This window comes from Sinocyclocheilus grahami, unplaced genomic scaffold (genome assembly GCF_001515645.1).
Source record: "Sinocyclocheilus grahami isolate Dianchi unplaced genomic scaffold, SAMN03320097.WGS_v1.1 scaffold58.1, whole genome shotgun sequence".
NCBI classification, from domain to species: Eukaryota; Metazoa; Chordata; class Actinopteri; order Cypriniformes; family Cyprinidae; genus Sinocyclocheilus; species Sinocyclocheilus grahami.
Genome location: NW_015505237.1, coordinates 2,882,720 through 2,904,747, shown reverse-complemented (window position 1 = coordinate 2,904,747; position 22,028 = coordinate 2,882,720). Strand labels below are relative to the sequence as shown.

At 38.0% G+C, this 22,028-nt stretch overlaps 2 protein-coding genes across 4 annotated transcripts; one reads left to right on the top strand and one right to left on the bottom strand.

Annotated features, from left to right (window-relative positions):
* Positions 1–10,821: 10,821 nt before the first annotated feature.
* On the bottom strand, positions 10,822–18,113 carry ube2ql1 (ubiquitin conjugating enzyme E2 QL1). Of its 2 annotated transcripts, none has more exons than XM_016270850.1 (2): positions 17,127–18,113; positions 10,822–11,207 (listed from the first exon to the last, which is right to left on the bottom strand). In XM_016270850.1, the coding sequence occupies exons 1-2, from the start codon at positions 17,817–17,819 to the stop codon at positions 11,076–11,078; spliced, it is 825 nt and encodes a 274-aa protein (XP_016126336.1). In that variant the 5' UTR covers positions 17,820–18,113; the 3' UTR covers positions 10,822–11,075. The 2 variants fall into 2 exon arrangements, with proteins under 2 accessions (XP_016126336.1, XP_016126337.1); XM_016270851.1 differs by having other exon boundaries at positions 11,158–11,210; positions 17,027–18,113.
* Positions 18,114–18,632: 519 nt separating this feature from the next.
* LOC107584362 (mediator of RNA polymerase II transcription subunit 10-like) lies at positions 18,633–21,592 on the top strand. Of its 2 annotated transcripts, none has more exons than XM_016270939.1 (5): positions 18,633–18,708; positions 18,813–19,158; positions 19,293–19,376; positions 19,640–19,742; positions 21,245–21,591. In XM_016270939.1, the coding sequence occupies exons 2-5, from the start codon at positions 19,037–19,039 to the stop codon at positions 21,338–21,340; spliced, it is 405 nt and encodes a 134-aa protein (XP_016126425.1). In that variant the 5' UTR covers positions 18,633–18,708; positions 18,813–19,036; the 3' UTR covers positions 21,341–21,591. The 2 variants fall into 2 exon arrangements, with proteins under 2 accessions (XP_016126425.1, XP_016126426.1); XM_016270940.1 differs by having other exon boundaries at positions 18,691–18,708; positions 19,031–19,158; positions 21,245–21,592.
* The last annotated feature ends 436 nt before the right edge of the window (positions 21,593–22,028 follow it).

Below are 22,028 nucleotides of genomic sequence, written 5' to 3'. Positions count from 1 at the left end.
TAAACTCAGAATTCTGACTTTCTTTCAGAGTTTACATCTTGAAATTCTAAGTTTGTATCTCGCAAATTCTTACTTTTTTCTCTGAATTCTCTGAAGTTTACATCTCACAATTTGTTTTCCCACCACAAGATAAAAATAAAAAAATGACTTTTTCTCTCACAATTCTGACTTTTTGTCTCACAATTGAGAATTTCACACTTGTTAATTAACATATTGCACATAAGATGTTAACACGTAACACATCCAGAAAATGTCTGATTTGTCAAGCCACAATTACCTTTTCATTTATTTATTTGCTTATTATAAATATGCTTCCATACATATCAGAAAGTTTTCATTTGACAAGGATGTTTTGATGTTTTCTCTTTCAATTCATCCGGATTTGACATTTGAAATACTGAAATATTTGGTATAAAGTTATAGAAGTTACTAAATGAAAAAAACAACAACAACTAAAAAGTCTGAAAATTTGCAATTTAGGCTTATTTAAAATGAGACTTCACCTCAAAATGAAAATTCTAGCTTCATTTACTCAGCCTCATGGTATTCCAAATTTGTATGACTTTAATCTGTGAACCGAAAAAGGAGATAATATTTAGCAGAATGTGCAAGCTGCTCTTTTAGGACCAGGAGCAGCTTTAGTCCCCATTGACTTTCACTGTATGGAAAAGAGCAGCTTGAACATTGTGATACATATCTTCGTTTGTGTCCTACAAAAGAGAGGTTGTACAGTTTTGGAGTGACATGACTGTAAGTATATTGATGACAGATTTTTATTTGATTTATTTTTTATTTTTTAACTAAAAAAGGGTCAATCCCTTTCATGTTAATAATGGAGTTTTAAATTAAATGGATGTAATCATCCATCTTTCCTTATAAATTGCAAATACTTTCTGATTAATATATCAAAATTGGTCTTGAAAGTACTTGGTACCAGATCGAAAATAAAATAAACGTTATGACCCATGGCTAGATCGTGGTGTTCTAGCCCTGACTATGTGATTTCATTATAACCCCCTCCTTCCTGTCCTCTGTGTCCTTTTCCTACCCAAACTGGAGCATTTCATAAATCACGGCAATCCTTCTGGAGAGCAGAAAACTGAAGAATCCTGGAATCACCTTGAGCGAGATTTCCTGCATGATGCAAGCGGGACAGCGACTCATTTATTACTGTCCTCATCCCGGCTGAAAAAAAGATAGATACAGTGCACATAGATACAGTATGTTCACGATTTCCAACTGAGCTTTCAAAAAGGCTCTAAAAATACATCTTTCCCACATGCACTGTGCCATAAAACATTTATAGTCCACCTAATCTGCTTCACTGCCGTTGATGCAACAGTCTTGAAATATTCACAAGGTTTCTAGTTTGTTGGCTCGACGAGAACTCTGGGAAAAAAAGGTAGAGGAGAGAGAGAGATCCGATGTGCTTACATAATACACCAGCCGCAGTCTGAGATGAGGGCGCAGGTTTAGACAATATCAACAGCCAGTCTCTCCTCCCGCTGCAGTGCATGGTGACCGTAGTGCTCTTCATCCCTGCCCTGCTGTCGGTTGATCTCTCTTCCTCTCTGTAGTCTTACACAACCACACAGCTTTATATTGTGCAAGATAGAGGTCAGGTTAAGACAATGACTAAATGCACATTCATGTGGCTGCTGTTTGGTGACAACAGAGCAAAAGATATTGCTTTACGTAATTTTTACTATATTTACTTTTGTTTGTTCCTGGTGTTATTATAAATGATTCATCTGCGCACATTACTCCAAAACCAAAGAAAGAAGAAAAAAAAAGAAAATAAATTGCATGTGTTTGTAATTCTTAATTTAGTAGTTTAGTAGTATACTGCCATTGAAATGTTTGAATGAAGTCTCTTATGCTCACCAAGGCGGCATTTATTAGATCAAACAATACTGTAAAAACAGCGATATTGTAAAATATTATTTAATTTAAAATAACAGTTTTCTGTTCTAATATATTTTAAAATGTAATTTATCCCTGTGATACAAAGCTGAATTTTCAGCATCATTACTCCAGTCTTCAGTGTCACATTCTAATATGCTGATTTGATGCTCAAGAAACATTCTGTTGTGTTGTGCTGGTTAATACTTTTATGGAAATTGTGATATCTATTTTTTGCTAATCCTTGCTAAATACATGCATCAATTTCTTTAAAAAAAAATCTTACTGACCCCTTTTAAACAGTAGTGTACATTGTGTAATTGAATATTTGAAAGATTAAATAATAAACATCATGTATCACCTCTGACTTCTGGAACAAGTGCACAATGCCAGCAGCAATTGTATGGCGGTTAACTTGTAAATGCTATAAACTGAGCTACAATCTGTTAGTCTGATCTTTTTTTTTTTTACCTAAAGGTATTTAAATGTCCATTTCCAAAGCTGAATTATTGCTTTAGTTTTGAAAATTGCTAACCTTTGAAAATGCATGTAAACCCAGCAAGTTCTGTTGGGTTAACAATATCTATGACACCCAGTCAGTTACCACTGAAAATAAGATCCCTCAGTTTGTCATAATAACCAAAAAAACCCATTTACAGTAATGCACTTACAATGGAAGTGTATGAGAGAAGGTACTCCACTGAAATAAACATGCTGAATTCTAAACACACTTAAAGTATAGTCACATACTGTAACCTTATACTGGATTAGTGTGAAAAAAAATCACTTGGTAACCTCGCTTGTGCAAAGTCATATCCAATTTCAATTATTGTCATGATCATGTAAAGACAGAAAACGCTGGAACTTGATACATGCAATGATATGAGAGACTTTTACATATTACATTAAAAAGTTCCAGAAACCAGGCGTTCATTTGTCTAGACCTGCAGTTCCACCGCTAAAAGGACAATTAAGACAATTTTACAGCTCAAATTAGACACATTTTAAAATATAAAATAATATAAGTGCTTCATAAAAAATATGAGCTGCACATCTTTGCCTTTAAATCTTAAATGCCTTTGCTCACAGACATACATTATGTGCATTACTGAACACATTTTCCTTTACAAACTGAGAGATGTGTCTAAATAATTTGATATGCTAATAATAGCATGCCGTACTGTCAGTAGAGTTTAGCTGTGTTCAACCTACCATTCCTTTAAGCTTTGAGATTTACATGGATGGTACTGCAGAAGCCGCTGCAGTGCAAAAGACTGCTGCATCCCACAGCATCGTTTTTACTAGATAAACTTATTGAGTTCATTTCAATTCATTTACTTTGAAGTCCAAAGCTTTGAATATAAGAGCAAAATAACAAATATTTCCCATAGGCTCACTTCTCTACATTCTGGATGCTTTACGCTTTTGCTCGTCTCTTAGATGCAAATGTATGTACGCCTTTTTCATTAATAATTGAACTTATGTCTTCGCAATGAGCAGTGATTACTCTGTGGGGGTTGCACAGATCTTCTGCTCGGCTTCTGGAGTGTTCTGAAGGCCTAATATGACTATGTATTAAAGAGCAGTGTGATTTGAAACACACCGTGTTGCTCATAACACCTCACCATACAGTCGTCATGGCCCAAAGGTCAGGAGGAAATCAGAATGTTTCAGCACATGTTTTCTGGGATGTGCAGCAACACTGCAAACCAAAATAGCTCCACCCAGCAGCATTCAAATGGAAATACACCCACTCCTTTATCTCAGCCAACTGGGGTTTGTTGTTGTTATTTTGTCTGCTTTTTGAAGAAGTAACTTTCAGAGGACTGGAAAATAAGACCGGAGCTGTATAGTCTGTTAGCTATCTGCTGTTTGCCGTCCAGCGGTGTTTGCTTACTGTGTTTTAAAGGGAATTTCGCCATCTAGTCTGGTCTGCACTGCAGTCTGGGAGTAGACCAGGGGGCCTTTAATGCTGCAAATGAAATGTTCTCTTCCTTATATTGTTCAGATGTTCTCTATCGTATTGATTATCTGTTCTTATTCAAAGTCAACTGTTTTAGTCTTTGACGGGTAGCAGTATGCAGTAAGGCTTTTCATCTATGTCTATCCTGAACACAGAGACATGGTGTTAAAAGAATGTTCAATGTTGGGAAACTTAAAAAGAAAAAATGTAGCTAGCTGAGCTACAAACTACTCTGTAGAAAAATAATTTAAAAGGATAGGTCACCCAATAATGAAAATTTGCTGTTAGTTTACTCACCCTCAGGCCATTCAAGATGTAGGTGACATTTGTTCTTCAGTAGAACAGTAAAGAAGATTGAAACCGTTGTCCTTGGTGATTTATAAACTGCACGTCTGTGACTGCTGGTTTCTGAGCATCAAAAAAACATATACATAGAAGACCATATCAACACCCATGGCTCCAGATGATACACTGAGGTCTTATGAAGCGAAACGATCGGTCTGTGAAATTTACAACATTATTACCTTTAATCCACAGCCTGGACAAACGGTTCTACCCTGTATATTTTATGTATTATATTACTTATATTTTGGCCTGAGGGTGAGTAAATTAATAGCAAATTTTCACTTCTGGGTGAACTATCCCTTTAGGTTCAATGAAACCCTTCATATAAAGTAGTTATACTACATGCTACACGTAAAATGTAGCTAACTATATTTGAACTACTTTATAATTTTTAATGTGTGATAGTTAAACATTTTTTAGATTTACTTTCTTCAGAGGTCCATTTATTAAAAATACCTTCAGAAGAGGTATAAAAACGCTATATTGCCCTTAATTTTGTATGTTTTTTGTTGAGGAGATAAAATAGCTAATATGTGTCAGCTTCTACTTCATTAGCACATACAGTCAAACCAAAATTTATTCAGACACCATCAACATTTCTCACATTATATCACAGTTTATTCGCTGTAGATTAGAAAATGGTAATAAAATATGACAAGAACTCAGAGTTAAGGAGGGGGGAGTGGAGTTGTGGCCTAATGGTTAGAGATTCGGACTCGTAATCCGAGGGTTGCGGGTTCGAGTCTCGTACCGGCAGGGATTGTAGGTGGGGGGAGTGAATGTACAGCGCTCTCTCGCACCTTCAATACGACGACTGAGGTGCCTTTGAGCAAGGCACCGAACCCTCAACTGCTTCCTGGGCGCCGCAGCAAAAAATGGCTGCTCACTGCTCCGGGTGTGTGTTCTCGGCTGTGTGTGTGCACTTTGGATGGGTTAAAATGCAGAGCACTAATTCCGAATATGGGTCACCATACTTGGCCACATGTCACTTCACTTCACTTAAACTGTCAGAACAAATGAATCTTGATAATGTCAGATAACTTTGATAGAAAGGTATGTAATGGATTACAATCCACTAAAAATTATTCAGGTGTTAAAATTTAAGTACACAATTAGATAATACCAATTTAGGTCAACCAGTTACCAAGCAATGCTTAATTTTGTTCAGTCTGTGGTGTAAAAAGGTCACATTAGCAATTAAAGAAAAACACTTAAGCAAAACATGGTCAGGTCAAAGTGTCTGAAAATGTTTTGATCCCAAATTTTACTGGTAATGTAGAGTTTTTGGGTATAATATGTCACAGTTCACTTTATTTTGCTATCCTCACTTACATTTATGAACTATAGTGTCCTGCACCCACTAGTAAAAAAATATCACAAATTATATCTGGTGTCTGAATAATTTTTGGTTTGACTGCATGCATATTATAATGCACATTGTTTCTCTTCTAAAGTGTATTTTAGAGTCAATTTCGTCATATTAATGTGTTTAAAGTGTTTTACAAGTTAATTTTAATTTTTGATTGTAGTCAGAAGATGCTCAAATTCATCCACAAAGCGCCGAGATTTCTGTGCCGGAAGTATCGCCCAACCGATTCAGTTGAGTGAGTCATTTATGCTGGAATCGCTCCAATCGATTCAAACAGATAATCTTGATGATTCCGATCTGTTCGGCTGATTCATTGAAAAGAACCGACTCAAAAGAGTTATTCATTTCTGAATCAGACATTGCTTGTTGTCATTCTAACTAGCCAACTGAGAAACAGTCTAAACGTCTTTATTGCTGAAATATTGTCAATAAAATGTAAAAAGCTTGGCTGAATTGCTGATAAAAAGCTACATGATTTAAAAAGAAAAAAGCAATGCTAATCACCTCGCTACAGAGAAATATAGTTAAACTTGTTTATTTGCAGCATATCGTCAAATAAATAAACAAAGCTGCTTATTTATTAAATCCAAATATATTTCTCTTACATAAGAGTTTGCGACCAAACTCTCTCTCTTTCTGCATGGCGAGAAAGGTTTGAGAAATCTGCTTTGTGCTCTCAATTAGAGGTGCTTTCAGCTCAGACAGACTGTGACTGAGGCTGGTTCATGTGAGAAGTGTTTTGTTTGGGTGAGAAATGTGTTTGGACCTCATGACCTGTCCACACGTAATTATCAGTGTCCTTGTGAGCCCCAGGGCAGAGCAGCCGAGACCTGCTGTCCTTCATTCATCCTGTACTGTACACACTGTTCCTGGATCTGGAACGCAACTGCTGTATTCTGTCTAATCTGGGACTGGAGCTAATTACATTTTCTAACTCAATTTACATTTTCTGAAGGAAATGAGCGCTGCAGCCCATGCAACACTTGCAGCCATGTTTCTAGGGTGTTGCTAAGGTGATCTGAGTGGTTGTTGCACATTGCTTTGCAGTATTTATTAACTCAAATCAGAGCCCTAATTTTACCAGGTCTCTGATATTTTTGTTACAATATTTTACTTTTGAAGGATTTTTTAAAATGTATATTTTTATATTCAACCAGGTAAATATTACATGCCTAAACACCTGAAATTGCCTGAATCCACCTTAAATTATTGCAGATTACAGGCAAAAGCCTCTTTAAGCCTTTTAAGAACATGCCAGGGCCATGTATTTGACCCCTATATAAGAAAGAATATTTTGAGATTTTGCATTGTGACTTTACTTTTTAAAATCTTCCTCAATTCTCATTATGCAAAAACATTTCTAGCATTCTCATCTCTAAAGGAAAAAATTGTAAAAAAGTAAAAAATGCAAAAAAGGCCTCTAACACTAACTTGCTCTATTCTTTTTCTATTCTATCTGTTTTCTTTTTATTTATTACACTGAACAAAATTATAAACGCAACACTTTTGTTTTTGCCCCCATTTTTCATGAGCTGAACTCAAAGATCTAAGACTTTTTCTATGTACACAAAAGGCCTATTTCTCTCAAATATTGTTCACAAATCTGTCTAAATCTGTGTTAGTGAGCACTTCTCCTTTGCCGAGATAATCCATCCACCTCACAGGTGTGGCATATCAAGATGCTGATTAGACAGCATGATTATTGCACAGGTGTGCCTTAGGCTGGCCACAATAAAAGGCCACTCTAAAATGTGCAGTTTTACTGTATTGGGGGGTCCGAAAACCAGTCAGTATCTGGTGTGACCACCATTTGCCTCACGCAGTGCAACATATCTCCTTCGCATAGAGTTGATCAGGTTGTTGATTGTGGCCTGTGGAATGTTGGTCCACTCCTCTTCAATGGCTGTGCGAAGTTGCTGGATATTGGCAGGAACTGGAACACGCTGTCGTATACTAAACATTTTAGAGTAAACTGCACATTTTAGAGTGACCTTTTATTGTGGCCAGCCTAAGGCACACCTGTGGATTAATCATTCTGTCTAATCAGCATCTTGATATGCCACACCTGTGAGGTGGATGGATTATCTCAGCAAAGGAGAAGTGCTCACTAACACAGATTTAGACAGATTTGTGAACAATATTTGAGAGAAATAGGCCTTTTGTGTACATAGAAAAAGTCTTAGATCTTTGAGTTCAGCTCATGAAAAATGGGGGCAAAAACATAAGTGTTGCGTTTATAATTTTGTTCAGTGTATATAATTGGGGGGGGGACCTTGCTACATGTACTGCGTTAAGCCAACTGAGACTTGTTATAGCACTTGCATATTATTGCTCTTTTGTTGATTTTGATTGCTTCCATTGTTCTCATTTGTAAGTTGCTTTGGATAAAAGCATCTGCTAAATGACTAAACGTAAAGCAAAAAATTTCATTCTCATTCATATGTTCTCATTCAAATATCATGTCATTCATACTCAAATGTTATATATTTAAAAGACATTTTATAAATGATAACAATGACAATAATGTTAGTTATACATGCAACAGTGTATAATACTTTAAGTACCATTATAAAACATATAGCATTCTGACCTGGTTTCTGATTGGTCAATAAAGTGATTTAGCCATGCTAAAACCGTGGAAATAGTAACAGTTGCACATATTACTGTGCAGGACCCATTGCAGCTCATTATTTTTGCTGCAAAGCAATGAGTTATGTTAGGGACTTTTAATTGAAACATATAAATGAACACATTTGTTATACTGTATCATAATTACTGTGACAACAAGTGAGATAAATTCTGGAAATGTGCATAATGGCCTTAATGAGGGGAAATGTTGACCAGTGCACACTGCATTGACGGGGTTCTGGTGAGAAGCTGGTGTTATCATTCACCGTCACGGGTGATTTGATATCCTTGAACCCACAGGACGGAACAAAACCGCATGTTCCAAACCTCAGTGACTGCAGAGAGCCTAGAGAGCAATGAAGACAAACACAAAATTGTTCCAGGGTGGAATCAGCCTACTGCCTTTATTGCACATTCCTGTTTGGTTTTGCTCTGACCACATCCTGGCATGATGTTTATGCAGTGCAGAAAACACATTGTCTTGTAGTTTTACCTTTCACCCCATGAAAGCCTGAGATCACTACATATACCAGACTCCTTTCATTCAGGTACATATATTATATTTTTTCATTTATTTTTCTTTCTCTTTTTATCATCAGTGACAATGCCTGCAACATGCTTCAAAATCTTCATTTTGGCAAACTACAAATAAATTAAAACACATTCATAGAACACAATTCGACATTTAAGGACATTAATAAAGAAAATTAGGACAGAACAAACAAAAAAATACAAAGAAGCGGCTTCTGCTCTTTTTCATTACTTTCTTGCTTTTTTTTTTTTAAAACAAAGAAAAATAAAACAAGTTAGCTAGCTAACAATCACAGACCACATGCAGATATAATACAACAGAATCATCTCACTCGTTTGGACGATTAACTCTGTTAGTTAGTTTCTGCAAACTACTGATCTAAACTATATCACAAAATTATGCTTTAAACCAGAAAACATCCAATTTCGCGATATTTTGGACTGGTTATAATTATAAGTCCTTGGTATAGTATCTCCTCTCGCTAAATAGGAAAACACACGACCACTTTTCAATAATGTCCGAACAGAGTCTGGAGAAGACCAAATGCACTTCAGTAGTGATAAGAGATACCATCTGCGACCAGACACAGAAATCTGCAATAAGCCACCCACGAGGGTTTACGCATGTTTTTACAATCGCTGCAATTACAGGTTCTCCGGTGAACAATGTGTATTTCATTTCAATGACCAGGAAAAAATGATCACTGTATACAGTAAAATGTAGTGCTTGCCACTGGATTGCCTTTTGAAGCACTGCACAGTCACCATTCATTGTACTGGATAACATTAATATCAATAACACAAAAAGCTACTAGACAGAAATAATAAATATCAGTAACGGATCAACAGTGTTGTTTCCCCTCCATCTGCCTTTAGGGCATCAGCATTTCTGGTTTTATCATTTATACATCAATGTCTTCATCATTTGTTTGTTTGTTCAAATGCCATATTAATTAGCAGCGTCTTGTGTGACATTTGAAATCGTCAGAGACAGCAAAGTGTCTTTCTACTGAGAGCACAGCAGTTACACACAAGAAAACACACAAGGAAATGGTGACAATGTACATGAAGCTTTTGGCACATGCTGTTTCCATGTCTGGAGAAGAATATCCTCAAAATATCATACGAAACGCATCTCACAACAAGGAAATCTGAGTTTTCCAACCTTGAAGCGTCATTTTATGGGAATAATTCCCCCAAAAATGAAAACTCGGTCATAGTTTATGCACCCAAACCTGTATGACTGACTTCCTTTTATAAAACAAAAAAGAAGATAATCTGAAGAATGTAATCGCTGCTATTTTCCATTTAATTAAAGTTATTGGGAACTGATTGTCTGTCAAGCTTCAAAATGGCAACAAATGCACCATAAATGTATCATAATGTTGGTCTAATGATAACAGTGAGTGGCCAACAAAATCCAAAATTCCATAAAAAGGTGGGATCTTGTTAGGGCTGCACGATTATGACAAAAATCATAATTGTCGATTATTCCCTTGAAATTGTAATTGCGATTATTAATAACGATTATCACAATTTACATTGAATTATGTTTATACCATTGTTTGATGCAACTGCACGCCGTATTTTTATATGAAAATAAACAAGCTGAAAACACTCTAACTGAAAAACCTTTAGTGCTTTTCTATAGTATTAAGCCTCAAATGTCAAATATACATCGGATTGGTTTCTTCTTTAAACTATATAAAAAGTAAAAATATGAATGGTATTATAATGTTATACTAAAACAATGGAAAAACCCTTAAGATAACATGTAGAAAGAAAAAAACATATCTTAAGCGTGCAGAATAACATAAGTGGACTTTGAACGATTAATTGCCGCTTCGAACGATTATGTAATTGTGGCATTCATAATTGTAATTGCGATTAGAAATTATTGTGCAGCCCTAGATCTTGTATTATCTTACCTTTCGCCATAGCGCAGCAAGTGTTCGGTCCATGGCACCTCGATGAAGAAGAGTGAAGGTGAATGTGCCACGTTTATGTGTAAGATATGATGTGCTAGCTTGTTTTTTTTCGTGGTTAAGTTTGATGATGAGAAAGAAGAAAACCCAACGCTTTGAGCCTCAATCGTATCCAGAGTCCATAGCTGTATGTAGCTGCAGTGACTCCCACTCATGAGTAATTGTGATGTCGCAGCAAGTGTTCGGTCCATGGCACCTCGATGAAGAAGAGTGAAGGACGGAGTGAAGGTGAATGTGCCACGTTTATGTGTAAGATATGATGTGCTAGCTTGTTTTTTTTCGTGGTTAAGTTTGATGATGAGAAAGAAGAAAACCCAATTGAAAAAAGCCATGTCGGTTGAAGATGCTGACATCAGCCGTCGGATACGGGAGGGGACACCCAGCCGTACTTCTCGTGGGTCTTGACAAGGCTCTTGAAGGTCGCTTCGGCTTCCTTACGACTAAAGGCCTTCTTAGACTTGCCTGCTTTCCTGCAGATACGACCCTAGAGAAAACACAACGTTTAGAACAATAAAGCTTTTCATGTGTCAAAAAAATGAATAGTGGAAATGGGATGGAGAGATTAATGTTAACTGGTAAATGGTAAAAAAAAACATAAATTTTAATAATTAATTAGTGCATATTACTGAATACATAACAAATATATTATGGTGAAAATAAATAATTAATATAATATATAATAATAATGGATTCAGTTATGTAATACTATAAATATTATATATTATAAATAGAAACACACAATAATGTACCTAAAATTCACACAGCAAAATATTAATTATTATTATTAACTAATAAAGAATATATTGTTATGATATATATATATACACTGTATATAGCTGAATTGGGCATTGGAATTGGTGAATATTATTAAATATTATTGTAAAATCATTGAAATATTTTTGAGGCATTTGGTAACAAGATATTAAGATCTGTGAGCACACCTGTATATTATGATTTGGCATTTCATATCCCGTAAACAGTTTTATTGTTTAACATATCAGTCAGACAGTCTCTTTCTGTCTAAGTAGGCGTTCTTGTCCAAAATAAGCTGCAAAACATCTAGACATTATATATACAGGTTTATGAGACACAAAAATCTACAGAGAAACACAAAAATGTCTGTTGCAATTTTTAATAACATATCTATTATATTTCAAGAGATGGGAAGCAGAAAAGCTTCATTCTTTAGAATATACTTGACTTGAACAAAGGGCAGTGTGTGGATTGTTTGTCCAAGAGGGAAATTATACATGATCTTAATATACTGTGATGTGTCTGAACGCAACATTTAATTTCCAAATACAATTTAGGCCTAGTTATTTAAGGGTGAAATATAATTTCATTATATTAAACTGCTTTCTATGCCAGTTTGATATGCAAACAACTATAAGTAAGCCATTATATGATTATGTTTTTACGTGATTAATAAAAAGCCAACTGAGGTTTGCTATAAAGAATCGAAGAAGCTTGAATCAGATGAGTCAAGACTGTCAAAAATCGACCTCTAAATATGAAATCAAAGTTGAGGGAAAGTGGAATGTAGGTGGAGCCTGACACCACATTTTTTTTACCAGTTTCCTGAATCTTTTCATATATTACGTAACTGACATGCAGATGCAGATGTGTGAATGACGGCTTGTGGTGTGATTAAATGGTCCTGGTGCTCCATTTTCAGAGGTTTTCCAATTTTCAATTTCAAAGCCGACTGCTCTGAGCTTTGAAGACACAGTAAATTAAGAGGCTGTGCTTGATAAAACCTCAGGCTGAACTATTTAAACAAGCTACAAGAGCATTTTACCACCAGGTTCAGCCACTTTGATCACTGCTAAAGGATAATGGGAACAGAAATGATGCAAAAGTGCATCCAGGATTGCAGCATCCCACAGTGAAAACGTCCAGATAGTATGATAGTATTTGTTTTGGTTTGTATTGTGTGTTTCTTGTTAATGGACCTTGAGACTGGAAATAAAAGTTGATATATGAAGCTCGCCAACTGCAGTAACCATTTCAAAGTATGAAAAAAAAGGAGATTTTCAATGCTGCACATGCAAAAAATGGAATCCCCTTTGCTAATGTCTCAAAGATGTCTGCATGTTTGTAACTCCAGATTTGATTATTTAATTAAAAGCAATCCTGCTGCTTTTAAAATCTCTTTCAAAAATCAACATAGAAATGCATTTTACATTGTTTTTGAAAATATTAACTATTGAAAAAAAAAACGATGAAAAAGACATGACGGGACATATATTTTTACATTCTAGCAATTGGGAATTGATTGGAACATGAAAAGTGGGCAAAATTAAGAGGGTTTGACCAAGTATTACATTTAATGTGCACAATAAGACCAGGAACATGCATTAAGAAAGTAAACAGAGTCCATTTTGGTTTCAATGTTGATTTTGATCAAGAAATCTGATCAGGTAAGACTAAATTACAAGTTGGTGTTTATATATTTTGCAATATTAAATTCTAGTGGCCCACGCAAATAACTTGAATAGAAAAGAAAAAGCATATTTAAAGAAGGCATCTCTCTGACTCATCAACCCCTAAAGCCATGTTCTGCTGATGTGTTAAGGACAGAAGAAACGTTTTTTCATCTGGCATGCTCAAAATGCCCGCCAACAACCAGGCATGACCTAACAAATGATTTCATAATGGGATAGTCATTTTAAACAAGCCTAAATATGACAGTGAGACACATTTACACCCCACAATGTTTCACAAGAAGTGCATCTTTAATGGAATAATTCAGTCTAAAATCATTTACTCACCCTAATGTTTTTCAAACTCTTTTTCGTTCTTCTGTGAAACACAAAATAAGATGTCGGGCAGAATGTCCCCTCCAACTATGGATGCTCTCTAAAATCTAATTTTGTGATTCACGGATGACCAAATTCTTCAAAATTAATGTTTTTTATTGGCATCAATGGTTCTATGAAGAACCTTTAACACCCACGGAAACTTTTCAATACACAAAAGGTTCTTTATAGTGGAAAATGTTCTTTAGATTACTAAAATGTCCTTTTTAAGAACTGTTCACTGAAAGGTTCTTCGGGGAACCAAAAATGGTTCTTTTATGGCATAATTACAAAAAAACCCTTTCAGAATCTTCATTTTTTTAAGAGTGCATGGCCAAATTTGAGTTTTGGCCTGAACTTCTTTAAGACCAGCAAAAGGATCAGGTTTGCGTGCAAAGCACAACCATACAAATATGCCACTTCAGGCTACATACGAGAGAAACAATCTCACAGACCCACCATCCACTAAATGAGCAAAAAGGATCTGCTTTCAGATGCCCCAGGACTGAGGTCAGTCTAGTGTCAGTGCAGAGCTGACAGCAGGGACAGTGAGACAGAAATAGCCAGTCCTTCCCTCAGGCTCTATCAGTCAGGATGAGATCTAATGGCCCAGAAGTAACCGCATGAGTTCAATCGAGAAGAGGCTGCCCTATACCCTCAGAAAAGCCTGTGATTTTTGGATTAAAAGGAGCCTTAATTAAGCTTTATTGTGTTTACGGTCTCTCTTGGAAATCGCTTCCCTTACGCTTGACAGGCACCGGAGGAAAGCGCTAGGGAGGGAACCGCTCCGACGTTAATCCAGGTTATTCGCATCAGCGTTTTCCCTGCAGCATGCTAATGGCATCGGCGACGTCTCCCTGCGCTATTTTGGTTTGGTGCGTATCGAGCGCAAGGCAGTGCCCATGTGAAGAGCCTGATGGGTAATCCTGTGAATGGAGATCAGTCAATGGTCGCGCTCGGCCTCTGTGCATTCTGGGACAACACAGAAGGTAGGGATTATGTAACTGACATGTGTCAGATAAGGATAAACAGTGTTGCTCTTTGCATCATAGCATCACATAAAGCCTGTTTGATGCCGCTTACCGTTTTATGTCTTAAAGGAAGTTGTCTGTAAATCCAACAAGGCAGAACAGGAATATTGTTTTTGATCACTAGACTCTAGATTTGGGAATAGACATTTGGGAATTTGTTTCATTTTTAATCCATAGCCTATTGGTCAATGCATATTCTAGTCTAAAGCAATGAGAAAAGTAGTCATATGGCTTATATAGACGATATCGACTATTTTTCTTTTAGTTGTTATTTTGTGCTTGTGCTTAAGTGCCTGTGCTTAAGAGTTGAGAACCTTAAAAGAACAGCAAATGTCTGCTCTTTTGTATGCAGAAGGATCTTCCCTAACCAAAGCAGAATTTGAACAACAAAAAGCCTTCAGTAAAATTTAAATGACTGTCAAAGCACATCTATGTCCTCAAGTTGACGTGAATGGAGCCTTTTAAACACAATTCAGTAAAGCTGTAAAATTCAAGTATTAAAATGCAAAAGGGATCAACCATGAAAGTTCTGCAGCAAAAGCCAAAATATGGCCCGTCGTTTCCTTTTATAATACAATAGCTGCATGTTAATTGGGGGGTCTGTTGTGTCAGCAGCAGCTAAAATGGTAATTACCCTTGAGTGCTTTGGGTCATTTGGGGAAAAATGGTTATCTAGTCACCGCTGCCTCAGGCTCATCATGAATTTGGGATTTAAGAGCTCTTGACAGGTTGAGGTAAGCGTAGATGAACAGGTATTTCCTCTCAGATTTACTACACAGGGTTAATGGCCAGTCTCTAGCTTCATTATGGAATCTCATCCATTTCCATGACCCACGATGGTCTTTGCATTCATCCTTCGAACGGGACTAATGACCGATGTGATCTATCTATATGGAGCCCATCTAATCACATTACTAAGATCCAGACTGCAGTACATTCTTAAGAAAAATGGTTTCCGGATTATGATTGTAACAAAAGCAGGACCATTAGTGATGCAAATGTGACGTCTTTATCTGCAGATATCAAAATGTATGGTTATATATAAAAGAAAATATATACAAAAACCCTCATTTTGATGTGAAACATTTGAAATGCAGTAGAAAACACCCAAAAAAACAAAAGCACAACTAAAGCAATGCGTGGTCGTGAAACCCTTATTTTGGTTACCCTACACTCTTAAAAATAAAGGTCCTGCCAAAACAGGTTTTACAGCCTGATGACATAAGAGACCCTTTTTAAGTTGCTACAGTGCATTATGATAATCTTTCTATGATACTTTAGATAACCACATATAGTGCTTCAATAAACCCAAGAGAGCTTTGCTTTGCTCAATTAATGGATAAAGCCAATACTGATCAGAAGAACCTATAATGGTGCATCAAAAACTTTCATACTCTCTAAAGCCAACTGAAGCATTCTATATAGGGCCAAATGGTTCTTGATAACAAGTGTTCTTTGCTGAAGATGGAAATCATTTAAAAAAAAATGGCATTTCTACCTCAATTTGTTCGAACCTGTGACGTTTTCTTCCATGGAACGCAAAAGCAACCTCAGCCACCATTTAATTTCATTGTTTAGATGCAATGAAAGTGAATGGAGACGTCATTTTGTGTAGAATTTTTTTTTATACATATCTGGGATGACATGAGGATGAGTACGTTTCTGAGTGTGTACTACTATGTAATTACACTCACACGCAATATATGTAACAGACACTTAAAAATAAAGGTCCTGCCAAAACAGGTTTTACAGCCTGATGACATAAGAGACCCTTTTTTTTTAAGTTGCCAAAGTGCATTATGATAATCTTTCTATGATACTTTAGATCAGTGGTTCCCAACCCTGGTCCTGGAGGCACCCCAACACTGCACGTTTTGCATATCTCCTTAATCAAACACACCTGATTCAGGTCATCAGCTCATTAGTAGAGACTCCAAGACCTGAAATTGGTGCGTCAGAGAAAGGAGACATGCAAAATGTGCAGTGTTGGGGTGCCTCCAGGACCAGGGTTGGGAACCACTGCTTTAGATAACCACATATGTACTAGTGCTTCAATAAACCCAAGAGAGCTTTGCTTTGCTCGATTAATGGATAAAGCCAATACTGATCAGAAGAACCTATAATGGTGCATCAAGAACTTTCATAATCTCCAAAGAACAATACAGCCAACTGAAGCCTTCTATATAGGGCCAGATGACAAGTGTTCTTTGCTGAAGATGTAAATCATTAAAAAAGGACAATTCTACCTCAATTTGTTCGAACTCTTGTGACGTTTTCTTCCATGGAACGCCACCATTTAATTTCGTTGTATGGAAAAAGATGCAATGAAAGTGAACGAATCTCGTTTTGTGTAGAAACAAAATCGTATGTATCATGAAGAGGAGTAGGTTTCTGAGTGTGCATTACTGTGTAATTACACTCACACGCAATATATGTAACAGACACTATCATATGGACCCGCGTTGAATGGATGTTGCGCGTTTTTACGCGATTCACCTGCCAAGATGGAGGATGGCGTCAAGCAACATGAGATGTGAAGAAATCAACGCCGCTATGGCAAGAAGCCATCCTCACCTGTCCTTTCACCAGACTGGCAGCGAACTGCCTCATCACGGCCTCGACGGTGTACGCGCTGGACCAGCCGCGGGGCGTTAATAACTCCATGCAGATCGCGCCGCCGTCCAGCACGTATCCGTTCTCCAGCCGCGGCGTCAGCACGCGCATGAACGGCGGGGAGAAGGGGAAATTGTCGGGGAAGGTGACATTGAGCAGTATGTACTCGGTGTTGGTCTCCTTCATGTCCTGCCACAGCGCGGAGTCCTTGTCCACCTGGTGCAGCTTGACATTCCAGTCAAAGAGGTTATCGTCCGCCAGCTCCACCGTGATGAAGCTGTCGCCGAGCCGCCGGATCTCCTGCAGCTCCTTCATCAGCCTCCGCGTCCGCACCTGGGTGCAGTGCTGCCGGTTCGCCGCCGGCGGGGGCATCACGGAGCCGCCTCCCGTTTGCTGCTTCTCTCTCGCGTCCTTGCTCGGTTTGTCCGGTTTGGCGGCGGGCTTGTCCTTGCCGGACACGTCGAAGCGCCTGGCTTTGATTTCGGGCGTGCTGAGGATGTTGTTGGTCTCGTTGCTGGTGTTGCAGTGCTTCGTGTTGCTGTTCTTCTGGTTGCCTTTAGTCCCTTTCAGTGAGCCCTGGTGGTGATGCTTCGGGTCCTCCGTGTCTCGGTCGTGCAGTCGAATTAGACCGATTTTCCGCAAAAGAGTAGCCATTTGTGATGCCTCGCGCCGATCGAGCTGGGTGTAATGGAGCTCAGAAGACAAGACGCGTCCTCAATGCATCATTTCCCCGCGCGAGCTCACTGAAACACAAAAACGCGCATATAATACGTATCCCCACTCCTGTAATTCCCTATGAGGCACAGCCGCGGCTGCTGCAAAAGAGGCACGATAACGCTGCTCGAAATGAACCGATAATCTGGAGCAGGCACACAAGAATAGCGGCAGCGGAGCACCTCAGGTCGCTTGGCTTCCGCGGTACCTGGACGGAATGAGTAATCAAGGTCCACTTCACACCAGTATTCCGACAAGTCCCGCCCTCGACCTGATCGCTGTTTGCTGGAGTTGCCACAGCTATGTGACTGACTTCTAAAGTGTCCAATCACAGAGCGGCGGTGGCTGTGAGGGGCTCACGCTAGCCAATCCTGCCGTAGGAGGCGGGGCTTGTCTGAATACTGGAGGATAAAATAAATAACGCTTTGCTCGACGTCTACACCAACGCGTTTACTGTTAGCACACCTTTACCATGTTTTGCAAATTTGGCATATTGTCCATTTATTTGTTGTTATTCTTTTTCTTTCTTTCTTTTTTCCCCACATACATGTAGCTAATTCGTGTGTAACACTCCACTCTTGTATTTTAGTTCATTTCGATCCCAGAAACAGTATTTAGTATCGTTGTATAACTTCATGCATTTGTTTCTCTCTCTCTGGCTTTTCTACATTCGCTGTAATATAATATGTAAGATGCCATCGGCATTACTAAAAAAATAATAAATAAATAATGCGTCTTTGCCATGTTTGGGGGGAAGGGTATCGAGTTCACATGCATCAGCTGGCAATGAATCAATACACCCACCTCTCTTAAACCTCGTATTGAAAAGGTCAGTGCACCAGCAGTTCACACGAGTATGTATAAAATCGTTTGTGTTTGAACGAACCACCAACCAATGCATTGTGTCACCCATATGTTGTTTTCCAACAACAGCGACTTTGCAGCAATTCGAAAGGCTTTACAGCACAACGAAGGATTCCGTTACCAGGGTAACAGTAAAGTCTCGCACGCTATTCGATGAAACGCTGCCGGAAAGCTGTTCGCTGTCATGGAAGCTGCGTTGCGTGAACAGATGTCCGTCTTTTGTTGACAATTTTATAGTTTTATCCCAATTAAATCAATCGCACGCTTTACCTTTATGTAAAATACAGCACGCCATGGCCGAGAAGTTTGATAATCTCGAAGAACACCTCGAGAAATTCGTCGAAAACATACGACAGCTTGGGATTATTGTCAGCGATTTCCAGCCCAGCAGTCAAACCGGACTCAGTCAGAAACTGTGAGTTGTAATTCTGTTCATTTTAATACGAAACTAAAACGCTATGTTGATTTAAAAAAAACAATATCTGTAGTAGTGTTGCCTCGTTCAATCGCGAGTAAAGCCTAAATAAATGTGGTTGTTTATTTCCTCAGGAACTTTATGATCACAGGACTGCAGGACGTTGAGAAATGCCGACAGCAGCTTCATGATATCAACGTACCGCTGGAAGTGTTCGAGTGAGTAGTGCATTACATAACAGAGATGCATAATACATATTTCTAGCCGCACAAGCCTCTTGAAAAATGAATGGAAATGGGTTTTGTCCACTCACGGTAGTCAGATAACAAATGTTTGCATGTTCTTTATCAAATTTCCCTTCTTTTACTCTCATTTCTACTCTGTTTAGATTGTCAGTACCCATTTAGTTGTTATATTCAAGAAATGTGAGATGTCACATCTGTGTAAAGATATGAATTGCCATTATTGATGTTTTACACAGGTATATTGATCAGGGCCGTAACCCTCAACTGTACACAAAGGAGTGTTTAGAAAGAGCTTTGGCTAAAAATGAGCAGGTCAAAGGAAAGATTGACACACTGACTGTGAGTATTGGTCCAGCGTTTGCATTCAGAGTTCAGTTCTACCGTCACTATGAATGACTGACTAATTTGGAAGTGCCAGCAGGCTATTTGCTACAAAAGGACATAATATATTTCTTTGCACAGATTCTACCCTTTCTGTTTATATAGTTATTATTATAGTCATCATTCTTGATCTGAACAGGCCTTCTTTTCTTTGATTCAGAATAAAGCTGCAGCACTGACTTATTTTACCAGTGTGTCATTATTGATGAGCTTATGAATTAAAAGTAGTCTATTTTAGTGCTGGGCGGTATACCGGTTCATACCGAATACCGGTGTTTATTTTTTGTTATGATATGAATTTTTAAAATACCGCAATATGTCGCTTAAAAAACGTTCGAAACGCGGCACTGTTTGAAAGGGGTCCCTTTTCACTGTTGCACTGTGGTGAGGGAACAGCTGTATGTGTTACTAAGCGTGAACGTTCCGAAACTGAAGCTGTAGAACTAATAGAATGTGATGACACAGAAGAACTCATCCACAATATCCACACTGACCACCACAAATATCCACCGCCCGCTGCCATCAGCTCCCGCGTCTCACACACACGAGCGCGACTTTAGCACTAGATTTAGCAACTTCAGACCCTAGATAAAGGGTCAACTTCAGACCCTTTTAGCGGCTTTTTTCCATAGAATATTCATACTGACAAACCTAGCGACTTTTTTGGATTAACCTTAGCTATGGTTCAGTTGGAAGATTTCACCAGGGCTGTCCCGCGAACGCGAGGTCTGACTTTCCCGAAGAAGTGTCACCTCTCTCGGCGTCAGAGTGAGCGGCAGAGAAGCAGTGCATTCAGTTGGCCGCACTTGTCAATAAATGAGTACAAAACAGCGTTTCCAAGCACCTGTCGCTCACTGATTGCTTGGAATTATAAATATGAGCGTAGTTCATATCACATGCACTTTTTTGTTTGTTGTTCTTTTTAGATTGTTACTCGAACGCACGGTGTGCGCTGCATGAGACAAAAAAGTAATATAGCCAAAACAACCGCTCTTTAGTGTAGATGCATGTTGATTTTATCAGACGATGCCGCGATTATTAATGAGAGTGACTCCTGGTTAACATGTATTAAAAGGTCGTGTTTAGTCACTATTTAGTGTGGTATCTTTTGACAATATTCACTCATCATGACAGTAAAATAGGGCATTCTAAGTCAATATACTGCAGTATTTCCTCTCTCAATCAGTAGAAAATATGGTTAACCCCCGGTCATGCATGAAAAAAAAAAATACACCATCATATACTGTGAAACCGGTCTAATTTTGAAAAATACCGTGATATAAATTTTTGGTCATACCGCCCAGCACCAATCTATTTCCTTGGAAATCTATAGTACAGTATGCGTGTGTATATTAAAGAAATCTTAGGATAAAAATGCTAGACAGTTCTCCTGCTTTACAGATTTCTGTTGTGGATGCATGATTTTCTGGTATTTTGCGGTTTCTTTTTTTTTTCTCCAGAAATTTAAAAGCCTCCTCATTTCTGAGCTGGGGAAGGTTTTTCCTGAAGAAATGACTAAATATAAGGCCATTCATGGAGATGACCCTCCTTCATGAGTTACCAGTGCCACAACACTTCAAACCCAAGATGTACATATGTTGATATTAATATAACATGTTTTTAAAGGTTGAATTCATCAGTGAAATATGCAAATTTTTACAGCTTTTTCATTTTTGTATTTGCCTTTGTAATTCATAAGATTACAGTTTAAAAACTGAGGGACATTTTGGGGCATCCTTGAAACAGTCCAAAGCTTTTTTTCATGCATTGTAATTTTCGCAGCATAATTTTTCGTTGAATAAATGATTATTTTGTGTAATGACAACCACCCGTCTTATCAACGACTCTGTTTCTGATATGAATGTGTGAATGTATCAGCAAGCCATTTACTCAGTCTTTCTCGGGTGTTTTTTGGTTGGATTGGTTACAGTGGCCTCAAGTCACTTCCTGCTGTGTCCTCTTTCGCCCTGACTTGTAATCTCACACTACTTGTCTGGTGCTGTGGAGATAGAATTGAGTCATAAGCGTCCTCCTTTAACCACATGAAATCATTCACAATGAGTCCTGTAGCTGAACTGTGAACAGACAGTGAGACTTTACCCTAAATAACAATTTAAGGATGACAAACTCATGAGAACTCAGGCATTCTTGATGAATGTCTCTCTGAACAGTGAAAGATACAGTGGTGGCCAAAATGATTGGAACGCTAGTATTTTCACCAGCTAAAAATGGTTTTAAATCAGT